At 43.3% G+C, this 24,019-nt stretch overlaps 1 protein-coding gene across 1 annotated transcript in view; it reads left to right on the forward strand.

Annotated features, from left to right (window-relative positions):
* Nucleotides 1-9,454, forward strand: part of T265_11796 (hypothetical protein) — a gene marked incomplete at both ends in the record, with an annotated part of 102,574 nt that extends 93,120 nt beyond the window's left edge. The window contains one exon of the mRNA XM_009178558.1: nt 9,329-9,454. Coding sequence (XP_009176822.1) covers nt 9,329-9,454 — 126 coding nt within the window. The remainder of the gene's footprint in view (nt 1-9,328) is intronic.
* Between the last annotated feature and the right edge of the window lie 14,565 nt (nt 9,455-24,019).

Below are 24,019 nucleotides of genomic sequence, written 5' to 3' on the forward strand. Positions count from 1 at the left end.
GATATATATATATATATATATATATATATATATATATATATATTCCATGGTCATCAAAAAAGCTTGGTCTCTGGTGTTGAAATCCTCTCACTGTGAAATGTACTGTATAAATTCAGGTGGTAAATAGACAAATGCCTCAAGTCCATGATGTCGAACCACACTGCAAGAATGCCCCTAGCAGTGACATCGGACATTACGTTCTAGCGTTTGGTGTCCGTTTGAACGTGTCTGATCTACACAAGATAAACCAAGTACTGGGACAGACTGAGTGGATCATAGTAAATTGATTTCTGAAGTGGAACATTCAGGATAAATTTGTCCAGTGGCGCAACGCTTTTGCTTGAATATCTCAAACTGATCTACTCGGTGGTTTTTCTTATTTACTTATGGCAATGCAGAACAGCTTTTATCAATCTCACCCTCTCAAGTGTCTTTATGTGTTTGTGTGTTTTAATACGTGCGTATTCAGAGTGAGATATGTCGCCCCTTCCGCAGCAGTTATCTGATTAACTTAGCAATCGAGTCATACTCTCTATGACCAGCGTATTTCAAAAATCATTACACGATATTACTTGTGTTATTACTTTTTCAAGCCAGTGAGAGAGTTGGGGGATAGCAATTACAGCACCCCTCCACCGAAATAAAGTTTCAAATTTACAACTCCTATACGCCGATCAATTGGGCCGTGATGGGACATCCAGTGTGATCACTTTTGAAGAAGATATTCCTGCGGAACTCTACAAAACTGCATCTAGAAATCGTCCAGCGCACCAGTGCACTTTGTGAAAACCCAAATAACGGAAAATACCAGACACTATGTTCAGTACGAAGAATGTTTATCCAAACATAGGTGTAAGGATACTGACGTCCATTATTAAATCTCTTGTTTACAGAAAGCCTGACCTGATCACAATTTAAAAAAAAACTTGCACAATTATTATCAAGACAACCACTAAAAGCGATTTTACTTAGGTATGGACGAATACCTTCCGGCTGCAGCGTTGCACAGAACTATTTCACGCGTGTGTGCATGTGGATTTTTAAACGATCGTGCATCATCGAACCCACCTGCTGATACCAGGGGGATCCTTTAGATTCAAAACCTTTGAGTTGGATTCGAAAATAAACTTGAGTAATGAATAACTTTGACCTTCTAGGTCTGTATGTTCACCACAATTGAACATACTGGTTCTTCTGCCTTCGAATGATGTCTCCGCCTCACTCCGTGTGAACAGCATTGCTAACGAATGGTCGGCCGTGAAAGGAAAGTAAAGTATCTTCGTTGTTGGCTGCCAACTGAATACCACATATCACAACCTTTTTTGGTTCAGGCAAACAGTCTTCAGAGGAAGGGGGTTTAGATAGTGAACCTTCATGAGTGCCAGCCCACTGACTGAAACACACCTTTCAAGGCAATACGAAGACACGCTGGTTTCTCTTTTCCTCCCACCCATCGCCTGGACCGATAGGGAGACCAAAACGTATCAATTCCGAACAGAATATTACACAGTTGAAACTTTATACATCGCGACACTACGTTTCTGTCATCGCCTGTGGTCCTGTTCAGAAATAAAATTGTCGGAATGTCGATGTGTTTTCCATTATCATCCAAACAAACTAGTTGTTCCCCATACTACCCGGTACTTTTTAGTTCATTTGAACCGACTTTAGTGCAGATATTTACAAGCTGAGCATTAATAATGACTAAGATGACCTTACCATGTAGTCGATGTCTCATTTAAGGGTTTATCGGTCACTAAGGTCGTAATAATGTCCGTTAATGCTTCACGGATTGACCATTCCTCAGAAAAGTTTCACGTTTGAGAATGGCATAAAAATTAAGCCAGATGTATCCAGCTGGTATGGATCATGAATAACCACAGCTATTCAGCTGTGTAAAACACCCAGGAACCGCGGGGAACGTTATTTCTGGGTGGCGTCCTTATCTGGAGCGATAGTTGTTACCCTCAGAATGAGCACATAAAGTGATATTTCATCCCACTGCTAGCCTCTAATACAGATTGCCTCACTGGCGGATAGAGATCAGCTCAGAAACCCAGGAAAGCTTCCCTCCTCAGCCGTATCATCGTCAGGCCAATCAACCTCAGCGCTCCTGAAATCTTTATAGAATTAAACTACTAACAAGTAGTTAGAAATCATCTCAAAATGATTATTCGGGCCAAGTAGCCAATCACAGAACCTGATCCATATCTTTCGCATCAAAAAACATCAGACACTTGCAATAACCGTATTAATCTGTGCTGCTAAATGTTCCTCGAAAATGTGGACGAGGGTGACACGGTCAGTCGAATGGCAAATGCAATTTGAGACTGAATCGAATAAAATAAGCTAGAATTTGTTCGAAGTCAAGTCAGAGATTGCAGGAGCATTGGCCGGGATATTACTCAGAGACATACAGGATGGAAGGTTTGACAATCAATTTCCGTACTATTGCCTCGTAGACGTTCAGAATTCTCTGATTAAATGAACTTGGTTTATCATAACAGCTGTGGTCAGAAGAGCAAGACGAATGTGCATGCCGAACAACCGCAGATGGCGTGGCCCTGGCGGTACGACGTCTAGCGGTTCCTGAAGGTAATTATTCTTTCATCTCTCCCTGAATTACAGGCGGAGATAATGAAAGTTCAAGTGTTCATGCAAGAACTCAAGAGGAGCCTGATGTGGCCTGAGAAGATGTTAGAAAACCTCTCTCTTTGTGTTTGAAGAGTACTGAACTAACCTCAGAAAGTATTTGAAATGGCATTATTTAATTTGACTAAGTTCTCTGAATCAATGTAACAGTTTCGCGCATCGAGGCACCAGTACACAACCCTGCCATTCACTCGTGCATACATGTGAGTCAGCTAATCAGTAATGAGTCGGTTAAATCCTGAAGGCATTCCTGTATGAGACATACAAGGAGAAAGAACCATTCTATTCCACCAGCATTTGACTAGCTTCGACTGTAGTTTCCCACACGGGAATGTGCAATCCCATTAGACATGAATTATTGTCAGCTATCATTACCTTTCACTTCATACCTGCAAACTGGGTGATGTAATGGGTGGAGGAAGTGGACACCACTAGTTAAATGTTTCTGGGATTCCGTACACTCAACCGCTCACAACACAATAACTGACATTTTCGCACCTTTATTAGTTGGGCGACAGAAACCAAGCTGACGAAAAAAACAGGAACAAGAATGTCAGGTTGCTAAGCGAATATCACAGTAGATTAAGTGCATGCAGTTGCAAGAAAGCCAGCCAGGACCCCTATCAGTGTTGGAAGCGTTAGTGTGGGGACGAAAGGGAGGTGCAGCACTGTTTGCCAAGCCCCATTCTCACGCCATCCACCGCTGCCGGGTCAGCTACCATGTTGGTTTGCGTAAGCTTTGCGTGTCCGCTACCCTGCAATTTATCATTCATAATAAAGCCAAGCTATTCAAATGATACTTGAGCAACAGAGATAGATTTGGACACCTCCACTTACAAAAATCGCAGGGTAGTCGACACATAGCCAAGAAGTGAATGAGTGATGCGCACAAAATTCCGGGTATTAGCTACACGGTTCATTATCTTATTATGGATGGTTGCTTCGTTTCATCATTTTTCGAAGTGGACGACTTATGATGAATATGTCGCATCTGGACAACTGAGTACATCAGAACTCTATGCTGACTGACGTCAAATCCGAGTGCGACACCAGTGGCTGATTTTGTTCGTGTATGTCGTGTTCCTGGTTTGTTGAGAAGAATTTGGTGGTTTTATGCTGCAAAAGCGTTTCTCGCGTGGCGCAACACATCTGGTTCATCATGCAACAGCCACTTCTGTCTTCATGTTTTGGCTTTACATGTCAGTTATTACCCCCTTCAATGGACATATTTGTGATTTTGTTTAGCCGTGGAAACAGAAGAATGGCATCAGAAAACAAGCCCAGACGATGACATTTAGTGGGGTCCATCAGAACCAGATTTTGAGCTTGTGGCCTAACTTGGTGATCGTGCTTATCGCACTTGAAGGCAATCCCAAATACGGAAGCTTAGAGAACTTAAATGAAATTTCCGAAACGGTCAATCGAATTTACAAATAATCATGGGTTTCGTAACCTCCATCGCAAACCTTTTTTCTTTTTCTGGGCTTATTTAACGTCTTTTTTTCTAGCACAGTTTCCGTTCCCTCAGAGTCTTTGATGGGTGCCTGACGTTCATTTATGTATCCCAGTGACTTGATTGGTCTTTTGTTATGCTCACCATTCCCAATGTGTAGTCCCCTTTTCGTTGACGCTATGTAGATTTCGATTCAATCAAATTGGTAAAATGAGTTCTGGTATTTTTTTGACGGATAGATGTTTGCTGCTTTATTCGCAAAATTGTGGAGCATTGCTGAAAATACAACTGAAAAACTCCTCACATGGTAATAAAGTACCTTCGTTTGAATTTAGCCCATCAACATTACATAGCTAAGAGTTCAGCGTCCAGCAAATGGCAACCACAGAACATCACTAGTAATATTTAGTATAGTCTTGCATAATTTATTGACGTCGGACGCCACTAAAAGCTCTTGGACAGTCCACGACCAGCTGTGCTTTCCTCGTCTCAGTCCATCAAGAAGATGTCCTCCTTGAAAGTCACATTGCGATTATGTGATGATATAGTTTTTCTTTTACGCCACGTTGATGTAAGGGTGGGCCATCATTGGAGTCAGTCGTTAAGGTAACCGTGACTTGCAACCGAGTGTAATTCGTTAATGGTTGTGAATACTTAACACAGCTCGAGTTTCGCTATTCGATTGATCCCGCGTTGAGGAGACTGTTCATAGCAGGATGAGAGTCTCCACAATGGGTTTGTGCAAAAGTCCGGACTTAACCAAGCAACTCGGATGCATTTCCAGGCCAGATTTGTACAATAAAGGCTCCTGAAGGAGTTTGCCATGCTTCACTGTGTTGATGGTTTTCGTGGACGATAAATAGGAGACTATAAGAGGATGCTGTTCAACTAGCTAGTGCTCTAAATGGAAGTCCAAATATAAATACACCAGTTGTAGTGTATCGCTGTTTTGTTAGCGAAATTTGGAATACATACATACTTTCCTCTAAGGGAAATCATACCCCATCCCCCGAACTGACACCAGCTCGGTTGTTCTCGTTCGGTGATTTTGTTCACAAAAACGTATACGGTGATTATATATCAGCTACCCATCATCATCTTGTCTCTGGACAAGATTGCGACCAGAATAATAGATAGAGCCTCACTGTCATTCCAATTTAGAGTCTCCTCTTCTCGAGCTATGGAGCTGGAAAGACTGAGGACTCCGTTTGACTGAACAGACGAAAATGCGTGCTTCAATCAGATGACCAGAATTCTGTTGGCCTGGTGATAAACATTTGAATACCTACTCGTTTGTTATTTCAGATCCCTCTCATTGGCTACCGAACATTGAACTACGCTCTCCAGTGGTGCCCAACTGGAAAATAATGTCAGATCTTGTGATGCGTTTTCTGTATGAAATATTCCAATTGACCCAATTGGTTACTTCAGATTCGTCGACGTTTTGTACAAAACACGTGGAATTTAACCGGAAAATGAACAATAACATAAAGAATGACTTGGTTTAACTACAAAGTAATAAAGGTCACCTCAGTTCGCACAGGCTGACCGTTTGGATTCATAGGAATGGCAGCAAAATGCTTCACTGAAACACGCTGTTACAAAACGGGTCACGAAATTTCGTGAAATTTTGACTTTTTTAGGGAGATTGCATCAAATAACGCATGTTGTACTATGGGCGTAAACTTTCCGATTCGAACAGGTTTGAGGGGATGTTTTTATGAGTGCGGGTGATGGATTCATACAGTACGCCGGCTAATGGCAGGCTACTGAATGAGCACCAGGTTTGGAGTCATGTTCTTCAGGTTCGAGTCGCGTTGTTTGGTTGCGGTTGATAACTCACGGTCCGTGCGACTTGACACAAAGTACGATATGTTGACGAGGTTGGAGGAGCGACATCGATTTTTCGGACAGTCTGAGCTTATGTTCGAAACCACTTATATTATTGACAGACGTACAGTGATTTGATTCCCCGAAAACTCACCTCCGGTTTTATATAGTGGCACTTTTTCAAGAACTTTTACTTCATTGAGTCGTGTCATGAATTCAAAGTACATACGCGGACCTAGGAAAGAGACCTGGTGTTTGGATACTGGGTGGTAGACAACAAGATTGTGACCAACAGCATATGGGTAGGTAGGAACCTCTGGTCTGGTTCAGAAACATGTCACTTCTTGTGCAGCATAAGCACCAAAATACGATCGATAAGGGGGAAGTAATAATTGAAATATGGGATTTTTAAATTCCAAACAGAGTGTAGTGGTATAAGGTTTTATAATCCGATGCTTCGGTTAACGTGACCAATCATTTTTAAGGATTTCTACGACCGATTGAATACAAGGTAAATTCAGTGTCATTTGGGTTCATTCTGACTGATTTGTTCCCGTGACCAGTTGGCATTCACATTCGACCACCGTTGAAAACCAGAGTTTAAGGAAAAGACTTGACCATGAATCAGCCAGTGCACTTCACGCACTTGAGTCAAACCTTAAAATCAACTTCAATGGTACACAGCCAGTTGCAAGGGGCGCTGAAGATCAGCACAACCGAACTGCGTCAACCGTAGTGACGGTTCCGGCATTCCGTCCTGCTTGGACTTACTGCACATCTTAGTAGGCATGGTAGCCAGAGTTGTCAAAACAGGCGCACTACAGTCGTCACAACAATAAACGGAAGCACATCCCAAGCAAAGTACACGCACAATCATGCCCAACTGAACAAACGTGGAGCTAACAGACACTGGTCGCACCGGGTTGCCAACTGATCGCAGGAGCACTACAACTGACCCTCATTCAACTGACTGTAGAGATTCTTGAAAAAGACTGACCACTGCAACCAAAACGCCGGATTACCTCTCATTCCACTACGCTGTGTTTTGGATTTAAAAAACCAACATGAAGCTCAAACTCTTTGTCAGTATCCGAGCCGAATTTCCCCCGGGACGCCTTAGCAACTAGGACTTCTGCAAGGTAGAATACAGCTATTAGATTCTGCGACGGTATCTGAGTTACAATTGAGGTGACGCATCAGTACATGAACTCACGGAACAAACAATGCGGCACACAGAGAGAGTAGGGGCTCAAAAGACCCGTGAGCAAAGTTAGACTACCGGAGAAAAAACAGGCGCGCAGTTAAGAATGAAGATAACCATATTGAATCCATAGGCGGACAGACAGCGTTAAGGGAAAGGTTGTCACGACGGGTAGGGTAGTGTGCGCGAATTGCACCAATTACTTACAGAGGCAGTGGCCAGCTGAGTATCACGCAAAGAATGAAGCGAACTTTGACACGGTCTGAACGACTTGGGGCACGTGCTTGACTAAGTAGATGGTGGCCTGGTGCGGGCAGCCTGATATTCGTCCTGACCGTTTGACTCTGGGCAACACCTACCACTACTCTACTCTGATGAAATCACTTTGAATGGAAAGCACTTGCTGGACGGTAAGATGAGCAAGCACACAATAACCTGGTTTGGAACATTCGACTGAAAGAGACATACGGTGGGTCCATAGTATGATGGATCAACGTACATAGTTTGGAGGTGTGCGTTTTCTGGTTTGTGAGCATAACAACAGGCGTTTATTGATGCTTTCACACATACAGCCTCGAATCGAAAGCTGAAATTCCCTTATCACTTATGTGTATACCAGCAGGCCATGGTACACATGAATTTGATTTGATGGGTAACCACTCTCTCGTCGGACCCTTATTCGTTCACCAGTGTGCAGTATATCCTAGCACAAATGCTTCTTACACTTGGTCAGTGATCCTCTCATGAACAAAAAATAGCGCTGAAAAAGTAAAAATGTATCGTTTATTTTGGCTGAATGAAGCAATTGTTGGTATTTTGGAATGTATTTTTAGCTATTCGAAAAAGTGCGCATTTCACGTGTTTCTCACGTGGAATGTCACAAGTTGATGCGTTTGAGAAGCTCGTGAAATCTCATCTGTTTGGCTTCAAGCATTCTCTCACTGATGAACTGAATCGCTTCTGGGTCGAGACCGGCCGTCATTTTAACGACATCCATGACATCTGTTGGTTTCGAGTTTCTGAGGTTTCTGCCTGTAAAGCAGAGGAAATGTTCAGTAAGCCCACGGAAGATGTAAAGCACACTACTCACATGATGAAATACAATCACAGTCATGCCCTGATAACAAGCGATCTCATTATTTGCACTTTATATGGGACTCATTAAAGTAGCGATCCCTTACTCTTGATTCCCAGAGTACAATAAGCAACTTTCAAATAATGTTGGCTGTTTTTTCACAAGCACTTCCTCAAACTGGCTTTCAAAACTTATGTATCCGGTTCATAGTCATACCACTCTCGTTTGAACGGTCGTCCTCCTGCTCTGACGTAATTATTCCGGTAAGTTCACACCAAAGAGAAGCACTGGACTAGAGTTTCCATCTTATTAGGGTATATTCGAAGGCCGTGCCGGGATCTGAACTCCGGATATCTGACATGCGGGGCGAGCGTGTAGCCGCTACTCCACCAACGCATGCTGGACGCACCTGATTTTTCACGTCTGAACAGGCGAGCCTGTTAACATTTGGGCGATGTGATTGGTGTTCCCGACTCATTCAAAGCCGACCCAGTAACTGTCCTGGTTGTGACGATCGATTGACCTGCCAGTCATTACTTCCCAGTCAGGTAGCATGACATACGTTTGAAACCTAGTGAGCAACTTTTTGGTTGCAGTTTTGGGGTTTTGCGGGATAGGTACTTTGTTCATAGAGAATGGACTTTGTCAGCGAAATTAAAGAGCAAGTGTACCCCACCAGCTTCCTGCTTGTAGTTTCGTTCTGTCTGGCTTTACAGGCGCTTTGGAATAGACAACTGCAGTTTGGACCTTGTCCTACATAGGCGGTTAGTCTATATGAAATTGGGGCACGATATAAGGACAATCCTTGGTTCACAGCCGAAATGCTGCGGTAAAAAAAACACAAAGACAAAACATCACACGACAGTTCCAGATATTTTAAGCTTTTTGACATTTGTTCCATGGCCTTCTGTTCGTTTGACTTTATACTATCTCAAACGCCTACCTAGTCTGGTTACACTATCGCGGTGGTGAAACACGAATATCTACGGTAGTCCCTTACCGCCTTCTAACAATCAATCGAAGCCTTACCGTTTGAAAGTAGGCTACTAATTATCACTGTCAAGTGAGCGAAACATTTTATGGATGCCCTACCTTCTCATGCCTATTAATTAATCAGGTCGCAATCGTATTGTACGATGAATTTCATTCCTTCCTTCCACTGCCCATTGTGCGTACTCGGTTAGGCATTCTCATGGGGATGGATCAACGTTCTGACCTGCCGGTTGCTCTTCCCAAGTCCTAGATACAGTGGCGTGCCATCCTGGTAATCGGAACTCAGAGAGAACGTTGGAATCCCGTCCACAAACCTTCCAAAACGACCCGATTTTCACCAAAAATCTTCTTTTGCAAAGACGCTTTCTCATTAAAAGCGACACTTGAGAAAATCGAAGAACAATAGGTTATTTTTGGATAGTTTTACATAACCCAACCCCAATGCTTGATAATGTACGTATTGTTTCTAAACTGCTGTACAGAGACGGGCGATGGGCTACACTTTAGATGCAGGCTGACATAGCTCAAATGATAATTTGATATGATTTGGAAGTAAACATTCACCCCGTTTATTAAAACACCTGTCTGCGACTAACACCTGTGGACAAAACACAGTTGTGGTAATACTCTTTTTCACTGAGAACCCAGTAACCTCTCCTTGAGAGAAACGATGAAGTGCCTTTCTTTCTGGCTAAGTTTTTTTGAAGACTAAATTCTCTTTGCAGGTGATATCCTCCCTACCCGTGCGAAAAACGAGCTACACTCTCGCTATAACAGGTATGCACAGGTATGTACGTGTGACATCGTGAAGCTGATCTTATTCCACCTGATACATGAAAGGAACGGGACCAAACTCGGTCAATCAAAACGGGTCAGTCCACTGAAGGTGACAGCTTGTAGTCAAAAAGCAGCCGAATTTGCGAAAAAATAGTTGAGCAGTCTAACAACTGGCTTCTGCTCTGAACTGTCTGAACGTCAGAATGTTTGGGTGGATGGAGGCCGAGCAGGCGGTAGTTCATCATCGCGAAAGATTTTCCTCATTCGCAGGCGTATCACACGGTCCAGAACAAAAACTAACACTTAAAACACGCATGCCAGGAAGTCGTCGTCATACACCGGAAGACGAAACATTCATACAAACCGAAGTAGACCAAATGCTTACCGATGACATAATCGAACCATCGAATTCTCCATGGAGAGCACAAGTGCTCGTTACCCGCAATGCAAATCACAAGAGACGCATGGTGATAGACTACAGCCAGACAATCAATCGCTTCACCTACCTTGACGCTTATCCTTTACCAAGACTCGACCAAATGATTGAAACCATCGCACGCTACACCGTCTACAGCACACTGGATCTCCAGAGTGCATATCATCAGGTTCCAATAATCGAGTCAGACAAGCCATTCACAGCGTTCGAAGCTGGGGGGAACCTATACCAGTTTCGGCGCATTCCTTTTGGAGTGACAAACGGGGTCGCGTGTTTTCAGCGAACGCTGAACAATATAATCAAAGCCGAACAGGTAAAAGACACATTCGCTTATATCGATAACGTCACTATATGCGGCAAAACGAGAGATGAACATGACCGTAATCTTAGGCATTTTCTCGATGTCGCAAAAACATACAATATTACTTTGAACGATACGAAAAGCAGCTTCGCAACTGAAGAGATTACTCTCTTAGGTTACAAGGTCTCCAAAGGTATTATAAGACCTGACCCAGAACGCATGCGCCCCATAAGAGAACTCCCACTTCCAGAGAACGGGAAATCGCAGCAAAGAGCCGTTGGTTTGTTTGCCTACTATTCACAGTGGATACCGGCGTTCTCTGACAAAATTCATCCATTGGTTAAAAACAAAATATTTCCGCTCCCGGAGAATGCCCGAACAGCATTTGAGAACCTTAAACACGAACTAGAAAATGCGATGGTAGTTACTGTCGACTACAATATTCCTCTCGTTGTTGAAACTGATGCGTCCGACATCGCTATTGGTGCATCCCTGAGCCAGGGTAGCCGGCCGGTCGCCTTTTTCTCCAGAACCTTGACTGCAAGCGAGAAAAATCATTCTGCTGTTGAAAAAGAAGCATATGCTATAGTCGAAGCGATCCGCAAATGGAGCCACTATCTCCTCGGGAGACATTTTAAATTGATTACGGATCAACGTTCGGTCGCCTTGATGTATGGCAACCAACAGAAAAGTAAAATAAAGAACGACAAGATTGAACGGTGGAAAATCGAGTTGGCAGGGTACAACTATGACGTCGTCTATAGACCTGGAACAGATAACCGCGTTGCTGATACCCTATCTCGTAACCTTTGTGCCAACATTGCTGGGACGGAAAAATCTGAAGAGCTTCACAACATACTATGCCATCCCGGGGTCACGAGATTTTCACATTTTGTTCGTTCTAAGGACCTTCCTTTTTCAGTCAGCGATATCCGACGTGTGGTGTCCAACTGTTCCACATGCTCCGAGCTCAAACTAAAATTTTGTGACACATTTCGTGGCCAGCCACACAACCGTTCGAATGCCTTAGTATCGACTTTAAAGACCCACTTCCCTCAAACACTCGTAATAAGTACCTCTTAACAATCGTTGACGAGTATTCTCGATTCCCTTTTGCTTATCCCTGCGCCGATACGTCCTCTTCCACTGTAATTCGTTGTTTGAGTCAACTGTTTTCACTGTTTGGTATGCCTGCTTATATTCACTCAGATCGCGGTTCTGCATTCATATCAACTGAACTCAAACAATTTTTGTTCGATAAAGGCGTTGCCAGTAGTCACACCGCTGCATATAATCCACAATGTAATGGTCAGGTTGAACGACTTAATGGTACCCTTTGGAAGACCATCTGCCTGGCTCTAAAATCGCGCGGCTTGCCTGTCACACATTGGGAGGCTGTCCTCCTTGATGCTCTTCACTGTATCAGATCCCTGTTATGTACTAGTATCAACTGTACCCCACACGAACGTTTTATGCCGTTCACACGACGATCAGCCAACGGTGCCTCCCTACCTACCTGGCTTACTGTCCCTGGGCCAATCTTTTTAAAACGCAATGATCGAGTCTCTAAATATGACCCTCTGGTAGAGGAAGTGGAACTCGTCTCTTGTAATCCACAGTAAGCCCACATAGTTCGTCCAGATGGCAAACACGAAACAGTATCCTTGCGCCGCTTGGCTCCCAAAGGCAACGACATGACATCCGACACAGAACAGGAACCAATACATATCGCCGAACAAGAGGAGCCTCACGCAACACCAACAATCCACCGTGGTTGCTCAGAAACTGAACTCTTGCCTATTAACGATGCTTCGCCATCCCATTCTAGTGCAGATCCAGGAAATCACTCGGACATTCTTATCCGACAACAGCGCACTCACCCATATAATCTACGCAACAGAGAGGCGTAAACGACTCCATGTAACTATTACAGCCTTTTATTTTTTTTACATTCTTTCTCCGCAAAGTACACACTTATTCCAAGGCGGGGAGAATGTCATGACTACATAACCCATATCTTTGCATAACCCATTAACTCGTGATTCTCACTCTATTTTCAGCTCATGTACTACAGTTATTAGACGAATAAAGCGTACATTACGTCGTCCTGTTCTGTCTCCTTTCTAATCCCGTCCTGGAACTACTTGACTCTCGCAACAATATCAGAAATTGTTTTGACCTGGGTAACCCAGTACCAATCCCAGCAGAGCTGTCCATCATTGGTCTGTTGTGTCAGCCTCCTTCGAAATTAGCCAAGTTGCTAAACACATGTAGCTCGGAAACATTACACTATTCAGGAAGTCACGAAAAGAGTTCTTTTCACGATATTCCAATTGGCATTGTTCGAGACACGATTGCACTACGTGGCTTGGGTCAAAACATCCGTGATGATGCTTGAGTCGTTCACGGGGCCTAGGAATTTTGCAACAGAATCGCTAATCTAGGATAACAACTCCGCTATTAACGTCACAGGTTGAGCTACGAAACTTCCCATCCATGGTAATGATTGAATCTTGTGCACATTTGTTAGATAAGAAAACAACCAATCGATATTTGAATTTCGAGGTGGCTCACTGTTTAAACCGCGAAATTACTGACTGGAATGTCGGTGATTCAAAGTCAACCTCTGTATCTCGGCCGCTTCTGCCTAAGCTTGGGCAGCGTGAAAGTGGAGAAATCTTTCACGATCGGACAAAGATTCCCAGAACTTAGCACCCCACCAGCGAATGAAAAGATCTCACCGTAGAAGCCTACTCTTCTGAAGCGATACCTCTCATCGTCCATGAGAAGACCGATTGATGGCGAACATTCTGTCGGCTGACGTAAACCCAAAGGATGTGTAAAACTGGAACTCCGGAAACTAACAGCGTTCGTTTGTTCTCACCTTGCAAACTTGACGAGATTGAGCGCAACGAGACGCCTAAACTAAGTAAACTGCTTTTGAAAGCTCATTATCAGCTGTTTGCATACTCCTGCAAAACTCCTCAAACTATTGAATAAAATCTTCATTCAAACCCAGCCGCCCAAACATAAAAAGTAAGGCTTCCGAAATGTTGAGAGAAAAGACTTTAGGAGCACAGCACTTGATTTTAACTTAATAAACTATTGAATCTACCGATTATTTGTAAACTTTCCCGAAAACTCGATAACCCTGTTAATCCCCTTTCAAAACCATTCTTCTGGCCATGAATAGTAAAAGTTTGTACCATTTGAAATATCCCTACATTCCAACGGAGTATTCTGACTACGTGAAGCCTACCACAAAAGGAAGGTAGGTGACATGAAGAAGACACCAGTCCCGTCATGTGTCACTTAGGATAATATTTGAGATGTCTTAACTCTCCAAAGAGGTTGCAGCAAACTGATGAGTAGCGTGTGGTGCTTAGGTAATGAACAGACTATAGAAGTACCCATAAGTTTGCTGAAAGCTCTTCGACAGCCCGCGACCGGATTTGCTTTTCTTAGGGCTCATCAGGTAGTCACGGTGGCCGAGTTTCTGCCAAACTCATGTTCTAACTGAACCCGAATAGCACGAATCTCAACTTAAACGCTCATCTGGATACCAATTTGTTTATGATAGAAGGTTTACCTTAGATCCAGCTGGATCCCTCGTTGTCAACCGGGATCCAAACTGACAGCTCAGTAGTATGCGGTGAACACCACACAGACAAGGACAAATTGAATCACAAAGCTGCGGAATGAGCGTGCATACGCATAATGGAATAAGTCGAAACACGTTGGTCACTCCGTGGAAAGTTTGCCCTTTCACATTCCAACGTGAACATCGTAGTCCTTTGAAGGCCATTAGCTCACTCACTACCAGTTCCAAGGAATCAACAGTGCTCACAATATTGAGTTCGTCGTGCGGCTTGAATACGTTCAGAAGAGCGTATACCAATAGAACGTTCTCCTCGGGTATTGGACCTATTGATGAGTTTGGATTCCCCTTAGTCAAGCCCACCTACGGGGACAATTGCATAGCACTTTTGACTACCCGCCTGCCGACCATACTAAGCACACGCTGATTCAAAGAATCTTGAGATAGGCTTGCGCATCCCATGCAAAACACAGCGCCTGAGTCTCACCTTAACCCACGTGAACGTGTAGGCACAGCCGCCGCACAAGCTCAGTATTGATGACTCACCACAGCAAGCCGCACCGACAGGTAGGCGATGCGCTTCTTCGGTCGATCAATACTCTCGCCTCTGAAAGTCAACCCAAGCTACAGCACTCGCACGACAGCCGAGGGGTAGTGAACAGCCTGCAGTCAAAATCTAGCACATCGACCAATCATCAGTAGCTGCTACGGCCGCCCTCTCAGCCTGTCTCCAGGATCCATGTAGGGGTAGCGTAGCATGGCGGTTTCTCACATTCACTGAGATTTCACCTTCTTGGTATTTTCCCTCAAAATATAAAGCATACCTTATTTCTGCAGTTATTGCTCACAAACTATTGGGAAAGTTCGGTACTGCATTGAACTATTTTTAGCTTTTTTAAGTTTATCGGTCGTTGATCAGGTGGCTGTTGATCTGCTCATCGAGCTTGGAAGTTGACTTGCCAACAGTTCGTCACTACACAACTCCACGCTGATGATGAATCCTCGTTTGGTGACGAAACGTTCACAAGTCAGTTGCCAAGCTCGACGAACAGATCAACAGCCACGTGATCAACAAGCACTGGTAAAGTTCGTTGAGTGTTGGTAAAATTTAAGGTAAACAAATTTTGATGACTTTTTTTGAGATTATTTTTTTCTAGATTGGCGAACTTACGTCGTTTACTAGTTCATAAAATCCAGGTGTCAGAGGTGTCAACAGAAAGCTGACAGCCATCATGGTCTCGTTCGTGGCTCAGGTCAGCATCTGAGTCGGTCACCTAAGTCATGCACAGCATTTCGGTGGGAAATTTGTTCTCGAGTCCATATACATGATAAGATTAGTGGAACCAACTCAGTGATGTGGTGCCTGGTATTCCTTTCCAAAAAGTATACACCACAAAGGGGTCTCAAGACTGCGTCGGGACTCCATTTCTAAGGAAGAATATACAGAATGCTCAGTAGTTGCAGACTCCCCACTGTAGATTTCACCTTATCTGGGAGTTGTCTAACCTCAAGCCACAGCAAAGTTGGTGCGCATGAGCACTAAATACTTTGCTACATAATTTATTTAAGCTAAGGCTGGCAGAAAAAAGAGCCGGAAATTAGCAGCAGTTCGTGGCCTAGCGGCTCAGTTTTAAACTACTAGTCGGGAGCTGGAGGGTTCCAACCTCCGGTGCTTCGTAAGATGCGTATTGCTGAAGCCTTTCAATGAAGATGAAACGGCTGCGTCTCAGCTCTTCAGCCCACATTGGCTTTCATTAAAGTACAAAATCTCAGGTGAAACAATTCAAAACCTCCTTTTGCTCCCAACGATTCGCTGGATAATTTATCAAAAACCTGGGAATATGAAACAGCTATTGAAATTACACCGTAAATTAGGTTAATACCTCCATCCGAATAATCAGTTAACTGGAGAAAAATAAACAGCAGTCATTCTGTTGAGGGCTTGGTAACTCTCAAACTCACCGTCAGGGGAAGGATTCACATAACCGGCACTGGTTGTCACCTTATTTCGTTCAACAAGTTCTTTGAGAGCTTTCAAATTTTCACTGTGACGTTCATCCATACTTTTCAGCAATTCAGTCAGTTTCGCATGTCTTTCTTCTGCATCTCGACATTTAACTGAAAGCTGGTCTAATTTCCTCGTAATTTCATCAACCGATTGTGTACATTGAGTTAGGTTTTCCACAAGGTTTTCCTGACTTGTCTGCATGTCCGTTCTCCACTGCTTTAGTTGTTGCAGTTCTTTGATTAAAGACGTCATTCTCGCATCGACAACTTCTTCTATCGACATGGACTGAGTACGCGAAGACTTTTTCTCTTTACTCGTTGTCTGTACGGGTCCTCCAGGCGCCACTTTGGCTTCTGATGCCTCACTTTCTTCTTCTGATTCCTCACTCTCCTCCTCACTGCTATCCTCCGTCTCGGATTCGCTCGAGGTCGACTTTTTCTTTGTTACTTTCGTAGTCATGCTACCGATTGAATGAAGCTCCACAAAACCTATAGAGTTAATGAAGCATGCAGTAATGTGCTCAAGAATTCTGATTGGTTTACATGGACAATGGGAAATTGATAACCGACTACATGTGAAAAGGGTATCTTCACAGTTGCCATGGTCACCAGGTCCAGTATTGTTTTCCTGGGCTCATCACGCTCACTGGTCGAGCTCGTTAAATGTACTGACTCATTTAAATACGTGTTGGTGTCCTCTATACACAGTAATTCTTAACAGGGACACCCAGCTAAAAAACCTTATCATAGAAGAAAGTGTCTGTACACCCGATTTCCACCTTCGTCACGTGATTTCTGTCATCATGTAAATTTGTGATGCATCACCTTAGAGGATCAATCACAGAAAACAAGCTTTATTCGCTACCTCTGTTCTTCTCATGATCCGGGGAATCTGAACTTGGGTGCGAAAACATGGATAGACTCTTTCTGTTGAGTAAAGTCGAATAGAACATGTTGCATTTGTGCAAACGAATAGTACATAGAACAGTCATCATACGACTGGTTGAAAGTGTCCTCGGTGCTTTTGACTCATGCATTTGAAACTAAGAACCGTTCACCCGACAAATGCCAATACACAACACGTGATGGGTAGTCTGTGATTAGATTCAACATATATCGTTTTTTCAACAGGTCTAATTTTGACAATGTGAATTTTCGCATAGGTTTCCTACTGAAGTATGTGTCAACAAAAATTTGTACCCACGCAGATAATCAGTGTTTTTGAGTGTATCCTTGTTAACCACATTACAGTCTGGTTCTTGTTCCCAAATACAGATGTGCCGAACTCAGAACAGAGAACATCGTTTCCGAAAACAGGGGAAAAGTCAAACAGCAGTTTGTCCAATTAGGGAGCAATAACAGCGCCCCTGCATAACTTTCTATTTTCTTGGGTGATGATGATATTTTGTTGAGACCTACTATACTATACTATACTATACTATACTATACTATACTATACTATACTATACTATACTATACTATACTATACTATACTATACTATACTATACTATACTATACTATACTATACTATACTATACTATACTATACTATACTATACTATAAGTATACTATACTATACTATAATATACCATAATATATCATTCTATACTATACTACGCTACACTATACTACATTATGCTATACCATATAGTACTGCACTGTACTATAAACATACATTTTGGCCCATGCGTTTATGTCAGTATGGTAAAACCTGACTTGAATTCGGTTCTTAGGATAGAATGTAAAGTCATGTTGAACAAGTCGATACGTTTTAAAGGACCAAACTAATAAACCCTTGGGACTGTGCCTTAGTAATGAACAGCAGTGTGTAAACCAAAGGAAGAAACATCCTTTATTTAAGTTGCAGTGATTAAATCACACGAAATTATCCGCTAAATCGATCGTCAAGGGACAAAACGAACACTGTGGTCAGTCATAGTGAACTAATAGGAACGCCCACGGAAACTGACAGGTAAAATTTGGCTTTTCAATCCGCTGTGCAAGATTGAAACAAGGCTTTTTAAAGGGACATTCAACAAGCATTTTTGGCCACTTGGGGCCCTTGTAATTCCCAGAAAAGAACCGAAAGCTACAAGATTTTGACGCGGTTGCTTGCCAGCTACGTGATATTTGTTCGATAAGTAAATGAGCTCGGCCATGGATAATCTTTCCAACTGACGGGCATAGCACGCGTCTACTCATGACACCAGAAAAGTCATTTTGCGTTTGTTTTATCTACCCAGACTTGGCCTCTAGCACAAATCTGTGGCTTATATACTGGTCAGCCGACAGTTCGCAGCAAAGACGCAATCGGTTCAGCGCTAGATGGCTTCTGCCGTCACTCCGTAGGAATAATGCAGTCGCCACTGATATCAGTCGGCGCCATACCGCTTACCATCTTCGAGAAGATGGTTGCTTATGGACGACAGACTTCATTAAAGTGTGTTAGCACACGTTATAATAACAGTGATGAGCTATGTGGGTCTTAAATTTCGCAATCCACCTGGGTCAAAGTGGCTTAGTTTGGAAGACATATCTCCCTTCTAGAAATCGATTCCATTTCCTAAAAATCTATTAAGTATTGTGTAGCTCTTTCCCCTTTTTTGGGACCCACTATCAGTTTGCATCCAAAGAAGCTCTAGAGGTATTTGCATTAGTGACCTTTTGAGCAGCAGCTGGGTTGAAAATTTTAAAATCTCCACAAACTACCATCATACTTTAAGTAATCTGCCTGGAAGGTAAAACTGTACAAGCCTTCCACCTAGGAAGGGACCGCCTCTCCCTAAAATGGTGCACGCAGTTTGTGAAATCTTTTCTTATTGAGCGGCTTAGTCATAAATTATTGACAGTATTGATGGATTTCCAAACTGTATACTTGCACTCTTCCGCCTGGGAACGTTAAGTGAAAAATTATGAAGGAATTAGCCGTGAAAGTCTATTCTCGAATCCCTGACGTGTATGAAACATTTACATTGACCCATGCAAAAATCTGTCCATGTAATGTGCCAAAAGGTCGCCGGTAAATTCTTAGTCTCACGATAAATAGAGTACAATGGGACGGTATTGGCATCGCTATCGGTACCTTGGATAGCGCAATCATTGGCGTTGATCGATAATGGAGTCAAGAAATATTTGAAGGCCTAAACAATCACGGGGTTGGATTCTATCACGTCCTGTTCATGGAGTGAGGTGGATGTCCCAAAATAACGATCAGTGTTGTGTGAGAGATTCGTGACCGTGTGTTAGCTGTAGTATTGCGATGTTGCTCAAATAGGAAAGCTGAAATAATGGTCTAACGTTTACCTTCCACGACGACCTAACTCATACCTTTCACTAAGAACCGCAAAATTCTTTTACGAACTGTGTTGTTCCCATCCTCAGCCTATAATTCCTGAGGCACTCCAGGTTTTCCTTACCAAGAAAATGCGAAATCCGTATTTCGGCGTCCTGATCCTATGGATTCATGGTTCTTTTTCGCTCAAATGTATAAAGTGGGTCCAGGCAGGTAGCCGTGTCAAACATCACCACTCCTCAAGGTTATTTTGCACGTTACATGAACGATTTTGTTCGAGAGTTGATTTTCAGCATGCGAAAGTCATGTGAGTGTGCATTTTAATGATATTGATTTTCCGATTGAATCGCGCCAGTGTAAAGAAGCAGCACAAAGCAGAAAACGGACAGTGGTGTACTTCACTTGTACCAGATCACACACAATGTTCCAGGAGGAGGGCGTTTGCTTCAAGAACCGTCTAAAATTGCATACTTTTTCGTGGGAGGAGGGTGCAAGCTTCATATCATACTTTCATGATATTGTCCTCTTTAATTAAGAGAGTATTTGTTTGGTAAAACCAAAGCCTCGGTGCGTAGTTCTTATATTCTGCACGAAACAAACCAAACCACATTTTACTCATTTTGTTGGAATGAAAACAACAGTCAAACGTCTCTCTGACGTCAGTCATTCAATAAATTAATCTGACCATAGTTACATTGGACACTTTCAACAAGACAGGAATCAAAACATTGAAAAGTGCAGAACTCTACCAAAGTACCCTACTGTTCGTCCCATTTCGATTCCATAGATATGATTCCCTCCAACATGCGCCTTTCAGAAGTGACTCAGCAATGTCACATTTAGGTTTTTGGATTTTCGCTCATCCAGCTATTCAGGAATTTTCAGGCACATACTTTGTTTAGATGTCACCTGATTCAACAAGAACTCGAAGGTCCGGAGGTTTGGCGGGAAGAAACTGTTGGTAAATGTTGGCTCGAGCTTTGAGGTCTTACAGATTACAACCAGTACCGTGATAAGACCTATGGTCAATGTCAGTGATCAAGTAGAACATAAGGTTGACGGAAACTCGGAGACTGCGCCTACCTGATGAGCCCCAAAAAGAGCGAAACCGGTCGTGGGCAGTCGATGGATTTTCAGCAACCTTATGAGTAGTACATTACAGCTAACATGTCATTCGTTGCTCGAAAGTTACTTGACCGCATTTTCTTGATCACCATACATTCCCTTGATTGTACTTGTAGCGGACACTCACCAGATCATGCTCCCACAAACAACGTAACAATTCCTGCCCCACTTGTAACCTTAACCGACCACATGTGCTAACGCGGTTACTACCTGCGTCACGCGCCAGGCTTATGACCTTCAACCATATCAGGTGAAGTTTTAGTGACGTTTGTGCAACTAGCAAACAAAGAATGGACAACCGTGTCTTCACTTTTCACACAGTAATGTTGGCCCACCACCTACACACAAACTTGAAAAGGGGTTTTCTAGCCTAAATGAGTAATCCAAATAGATGACAATACTCGCATTTGCTTCATAGATAACCCCAGCTCACATAAAGTTCGTCGTTCGGAGGCTACTTGACCTCATCACCTTGTTCATCAACCCTGCCTTGCTTGCAGTCGCTTGCGCATCAAACAGGGTGATGCTCTACCGATAAGGCCTTCGAATCAGGACAGCGTGCATCGCTGCCACGAACACACACTGCATATTTGTCGATTTCCTTCAAAAGACTAAGTAAAATCTGAAGCGCCACGCATGTTTGTTAATCAGCCTGAAGTTTGGAGAATCACTTTCTAATCGGAGCAGATAATTTTGGGGAAAGGGGAAGATTTATTTGTACCTTAGTCGCTGTATCCGGGATAAATATGCGGGAACGACAGTAGGGTACTGAACACTGAATGCAGTTTTCAGTCCATGTGTGACCGCTTCGTAAATCCATATGCGCAGATTTCGGTTCCGTTGCTCAAGTGTGTATATCTACGTTCCTGTAATACTTTTGATAAAAGTTTGCTCATTTATGAAAGTCTATGTCAGGCAGGAAGTTGACGTTGGTGATCCTTTTAGCTCTTCAGCTGTAATCATGATAAATTCACAATCAGCCAACCCCGTCACCTTTGGTTCAGCTCACATTAAGTTGGAATTTCACCAGTAAAGGTTGGAGCTCGCACTCTGTTGTACACAAAGTGGTAAACAATGATATAACAAGGTGGTCTTTGTTTGATGTTAACAGACAAATGTGTTCTGTCTCGGCCACATATTGAATACGTAATCCGCCTAATTTGTGAAGTTAGGGAACCCGTTTTAAGAGAGTTTGATGCGGTCAGATGGAACAGTGCTAATTAGCTGACATCGATCTTTGTGACCACTCGTTCGAGGCATCAGTTCGACAGGAAGAATGCTGTCTCACTTGGAATGTGCTCCCTTCTCATAAGATCCAACATCTAGCTTCCTAATGCGCAGTAGTATTGAACTTGGAGTTCGGTCCCAAAAGCTATCAGAATTTTACGTCGGTATAATCCCATAAAATTCGCTCCATCATCTTCAAGTCGCTTTTGCCAAATTCATTCACTTGAATTTGTTCTCTGCATTCCTCAAATCTTGTGACTCGTTTTACTCACGATGTCACCTGGACACCCAAATTCGTGACTTCACGTATGCGTCAATCAGGGCAAATTGACCGTCCACCTTACGTATTCAGCGCGATCCAACAATGTACGATTGACAGCATATCGAAACTCAGGTAACCAACCAACGCTGTCCTGTAGCCACATCGGGTCCTAAATCAAATGAACTGCCAACTTGACGATAAAGACGAAAGCATTTTCGCCATCCAGCTCGACTTCCACCTGGAATTTGATTGAAGTATTCTGAATACTGACTATTGGACTGTTGGCAGCCGCACTGTGGTTGGCGTCGCTTTATACCCTATAGCCACAGCAGAAGGAGGCGGCAGGAATAGAAGTCTATTGCTTGTGTTCTTATTGTTTTCATTTCACGGTTTCGACGATTAACTAATTCGTCCGCGTCACGTAGGGCTAACTTTTTAATGTTTCCTTTCAGAACTTCGAAAAGGGCCCTGTGCACAGAAGAAGCTGATCGGACAGCGGCCCAAACTGAAGTAAAGAACAAACTTTGGGGTAGTGGATATCCAGCTTACTTGATTAGACGTCGATTGCGGAGGGTTTTGGTACCGGTAACAAAACTCAATGGGGAATGGGACCCCTGTTATTCCATATAAACCAGGGACATCGGAGGTCATTCGAAGAGTTCTAAACACGGATAACATAAAAGTAGCTTTCCAGCGGGGAACACCCTGCGCTTCGCACTGGTGCAATTAAAGGATCACATCCAGACGAACAGAACCAGGGACTGTGTCTACAAAATTAAGTATCACGACTGTGCTAAGGTCCATATAGGACAGACGGCCAGGGAACTTCACATCCGAATCAGAGAGCATAGTGGAAAAATAAACAGGCCGTCGAGAAACGTAGATGAATATCAAGCGTTGCTGAATGACTCGGTGGGACGCGCACTGGACACGGGACACAAAATAGATTTAAACAGTGTTGAGATTTTGAGGTGAGGACTACGGTTCACGTCACAGAGCGTAGGCGGTAGAAGTCACCAAGCATCCCAGTGTTAACAGAATAGAAGGCGTGGAACTAGCAAGCGTGTGGAGAACGGTCTTGGGTTAATCGAGGTAACACGTGCTGGTGCGCGATTATCAGAAGGAAGAGTAGTCATCGCCTGAATTCCACTTAACCTAACCGTACTCCCCTTCCCCCAACTAAATCGTCGAAACACTCACAAGCCCACGAAGACCAGTGGCACCCGAGGTGAATAATCAGTTGAGGCACCCGGAAGCGGAAGAATAAGGAACAAGAGCCGATTGGAACTAATTTGAATCTCCTCCAACCCATCAATTCAAGATTTTGGCACCCACGCTAACCGACAAGAGCCGTTAATTGACACTCAACACTGATCTAGTGTGATATTCTGACTTACTGTTTGGTTCCCCGTCTGTCTTATAACCTGGCGAATTTGGTGACCTGCCCACTAGGCTGATGAAGCTTTTGTGTCCAAAACGAAAAGTCGCTCACCTAAAATCTACCGATTGTTTACCAAGACCTTCTGAAACGATGTTTTTCAAATTATTCATGACGTGACCTCCCATTGCTAACCCAGTTAGTTTGTGACCCATACACATGCGGTGAAATCGTCAGTGTCAATTATCCGCTCTTAATATTTCATTGTCATCCGTAGATAAAACATTTGAACCCCTTGCCAGTGTATCAGAAAGGTCAGCTTCCTGAAAGCAACCACTGAATGCCCGGAACCTACGGAGACTCTCAGCTCCGCTGGGTGTCGACCAGACAGACAACGCCCCCTCAATATGC

Source organism: Opisthorchis viverrini, assembly GCF_000715545.1.
Source record: "Opisthorchis viverrini unplaced genomic scaffold opera_v5_585, whole genome shotgun sequence".
NCBI classification, from domain to species: domain Eukaryota; kingdom Metazoa; phylum Platyhelminthes; class Trematoda; order Opisthorchiida; family Opisthorchiidae; genus Opisthorchis; species Opisthorchis viverrini.